The sequence below is a fragment of the Hippocampus guttulatus genome, chromosome 6 (assembly GCF_054856545.1).
Source record: "Hippocampus guttulatus isolate MCC_2025c chromosome 6, RoL_Hgut_1.0, whole genome shotgun sequence".
Lineage (NCBI taxonomy): Eukaryota > Metazoa > Chordata > Actinopteri > Syngnathiformes > Syngnathidae > Hippocampus > Hippocampus guttulatus.
In genome coordinates, this window is record NC_141266.1 from 9596808 (window position 1) to 9600271 (window position 3464).

The 3464-nt window shown below is 37.9% G+C and overlaps 1 protein-coding gene across 1 annotated transcript; it reads left to right on the plus strand.

Moving 5' to 3' along the window:
- The first annotated feature begins 292 nt into the window (after nt 1–292).
- kiaa1143 (KIAA1143 ortholog) lies at nt 293–3464 on the plus strand. Its single transcript, XM_086112615.1, has 3 exons — nt 293–517; nt 1366–1516; nt 2587–3464. Exons 1-3 carry the CDS (start codon nt 404–406, stop codon nt 2793–2795), a joined length of 474 nt encoding a protein of 157 aa, XP_085968741.1. The 5' UTR covers nt 293–403; the 3' UTR covers nt 2796–3464.

Sequence of the window (3464 nt, forward strand, 5' to 3'; positions counted from 1 at the left end):
TTAAAATACATTTTGTATACACGAGTAGTTGTTTCTTTTCGATGCAAAAGCGATTTTTATAAGTAAATTTAATACAATAAACAGTCATGGGGTTTGTTTGGAGTTTAAGAGAATACTGTAGAATTTTTTATGTCAAAATGTAGTTTTGAATAATGGGTTCAAATAATTTCCAGCAAATGTTGGCATTATAGAAAATTAATTTGAAGGAAATTTACGACATCCGTGTTACGTCCTCGCGAACCTCTGTACGAGCCGTAACCTCATTTCTACCAATCGTCGTAGCTTCCCAGGGTCATGTGACTTGAGCGCATTTGACTGACGGTGTGTTTTGCTTCCGGTGAAAGCTGTTCGTTGAAACGATTCTGCTGATTGTCTTGACTTATTCGTGTCTGGTTGCACCGTGATGAATAAGAACAAAGTTAGTGGTGTGTCCTGGGTGAAACCAGCGGAACCTTCCTTTTTGAAGAGGTTTAAAAATGATGTTGGCTACAAAGAAGGCCCCACTGTTGACACTAAGGTATGTATGTGGTTTGACTAATGGGAATCATGGAACGTAGCAGTCATGATGGGTTGGGTCATTTGAATGAAAACGCTTTGAACATCACATGGACTGTGGATATGTAAACATTCACTTATTAAAAAAATTAATACAACGAAGAAAGTCTCTTGCTCCACTTTTGGCCACCACGAGGAGGCGGCCATTGATCACATTTGCAATGGCCAATACTTAGTGGCCATATCTGGAGGTACACCTTTGCAATCTAGTGACCTCAGACAGACAAATGTTACATTCTTTCCGTATGCGTCAAGATTAAGCGTATACACCACCAGTGTATACTCTTACTTAGTGGGAGGTCTTTGGAATGACCTCCCACTGAACATTCGGCAAGCCTCCTCGCTGCCCATCTTCAAAACCCTCCTCAAAACTCACTTGTATTCTTTGGCATTCGACTCAGCATGACTTAGATTTGTTCTTGGTTTTACTGTTTGGTGCTTTCTACCGTCTTTATTACCGATTTGTCTTACTGTTTATTGTGCATGTTAAATTGCTCCATGTACAGCACTTTGTATGCGGCGATGGCTGTTTGAAAGTGCTCGATAAATACTGTTGACTTGACTTGACTTGACAGTGTATGTAGGAAAAGTGATTTAACATTGCACGACTGTCTGTGTCTTTGTGTTGTGTTATTTTGATATTTTGACTTCAAGATGGCACTGCAAGAGTTGCTGCCTTTCCAGCAGCTCCCATATTTTGTTCTTCTACTTCTTCCTTTCATATCTTTGCTCATGTGAATTGGGAATTTCTCCATTGTGAGACTCATAAAGGATTTCTTATCTTATCTTTATTTTATGTCACCCGTGCAGCGTCAGAAAATGCCCACACTGGATGATGACAGTGGGAGTGATCAAGAAGATGAATTACCTCAAGTTGTTGTCCTTAAAGATGGAGACCTGACCTCCGATGAAGTTAAACTTGTCAAGGAAGGAATAAAACCTGACACAGAGTCAGCGAAAAGTAAGGTTTGAGTGAGTGTGTGTGTGTGTGTGTGTGTGTTTGTTCAGGTTTTTTTCAAAGACCATTACAGTGGTTTGAAATAAGTATGTCACACGTAACAGGTTTTAACTTGTATTTATTGATTTATTGGATAGTCAGTAGTTGAATACAATCTGTATCCTTTCAATGGAACCTAACAGTGGAACGTCAAGTCATGAACTCAATTGGTTCAGTGGGCCTCTTTGTAACCATAAATTGTAATGTTTCTCATTGAAATTGATGGAAATTTAATTTATCTGTTCCAGTCCCAAAACTAAGTTTTATTTTTTGTTGTTGTTGGTGATTTTTACCACTGTGCGCAAAGTCGATCACGCACAGCATCACTGTGTAGATAGATTTGCAAAGATCTCGGCCCGTTGGGAATGTTCCCTACATGATGCACATTCTGGAGTTACTCAGAAACACTCTGTTGAAAACATTTCACTCAGAAAACAATTACAGCTTTGTACGAGGAGCATGACTGTCACAAAAACATTTGAAAATAAAAGTTATGCATAACATGTATGCAGATTAAAATGATGTACGTAGTCATCATTCATTTTGACAGTGTGCTTGATAATACAGTACAATACAATACGTCTTGATTGATATTGCGCTTTTAGAACAGTGGCAGTTGTAATAAAGTGCTTTCTGGAACACAAAGAACATAAAACAGACCAAATTCTCTCAAACACACAGATGAAAGATTTCTGTCTGCCTGTGAGTTGAACCTTTCCACATTTACCTCCCCCCTAAAATAAGGGGACTTCACAATGTATATTGAATTTTTTATTTATTTATTTTTTAAAAATGTTAACTTTCGTGGCTTTATGTATACGGTATTATGCATGCTGTCTGCTTGACTTTTTGCGCATCTTTTGAGGAGCTTATCTAGCAGCTGTTATTTAAAAAAAAAAAAAGTGGTGATTGGGATGGCATATTTAATTCCAGTAAAACCTTCAAAATTCGAAGCAGTAAATGGCTCTTATGTCATTTCATAATTGGTTTTGAAAGCTCTGTTTTAATGAAACAAACTGCCCTGTGACTCACAGGCGACGATCCTCGTGAAGATGGTAAAATCCTCTTCAAGAAACCAGCTAAGCGGTCCTCCGCTGACAAATTTCAAGGAATAACTGCCAGTTCCAGCAAAAAGAAGCGGGATACAGTGGAGAAAGAAGAGAAGGTGGTGAATTCTGGGAAGAAAGTGAAAAACAGCAGCCTTTTGTCATTTGGTGATGATGAGGACGAAGAGGAAGACTAGTACTGGACTCAGTCTTGATATTTTCCAGATGAGAAATTCATGGTCTCTAACTCATATGGATGTTTGTGTGTGTGGTTGTGTGTGTATACATTTTCAAACACATTTTAATATAGTTATTAAATGAGGCTGCCTCCTGATTTGTACTCTGTATTGATATAGGCTTGCAGTCAAACCTGAATAAGAACACAGATGAAATACCAGCAATATCTGTATTGAATCGGCAAGTTTAGCTCTTTTTACTCATTTTGATGTCTAAAGCTTACCAAGAAAAGAAATGCATCACCTGCATTGACATTATGTTACGTTCTTGGTGCCCCGTTCCAGTTCTCATCCCAAAATAAATTCTCGTCACACCCCTTGCTCCATAATCCCAAACGGGATACAGCCATGATGGTGAGGTAGTATCCTCACTGTTGGACAAATTTAGATATCACCTAGAAGTAAGGCTCTTATGCATGTATTTGGATTGCCTGTATTTGTTGTACACGGCAATCTTAGTGATTAGTCTGCATGGTAGAATACATTCAATTATGCATTGAATGAATAAAAATGTTCTAGCTTCAAAGGGAAGCTGTAAATGTATCAATGCATTAGTTTTAATGCAATGGTTTATTTTTTTTGTACCATTTGATCTTTATGTATCACCTAAACATTAAATATTTTAATCTC

Excerpts from the sequence above, each read along its gene's own strand:
- kiaa1143 (XM_086112615.1), top strand. The coding sequence starts at position 404 with ATGAATAAGAACAAAGTTAGTGGTGTGTCCTGGGTGAAACCAGCGGAA. Across the intron at positions 518-1,365 it reads GCCCCACTGTTGACACTAAG|CGTCAGAAAATGCCCACACT; the intron begins GTATGTATGTGG and ends TCACCCGTGCAG. Across the intron at positions 1,517-2,586 it reads TGACACAGAGTCAGCGAAAA|GCGACGATCCTCGTGAAGAT; the intron begins GTAAGGTTTGAG and ends TGTGACTCACAG.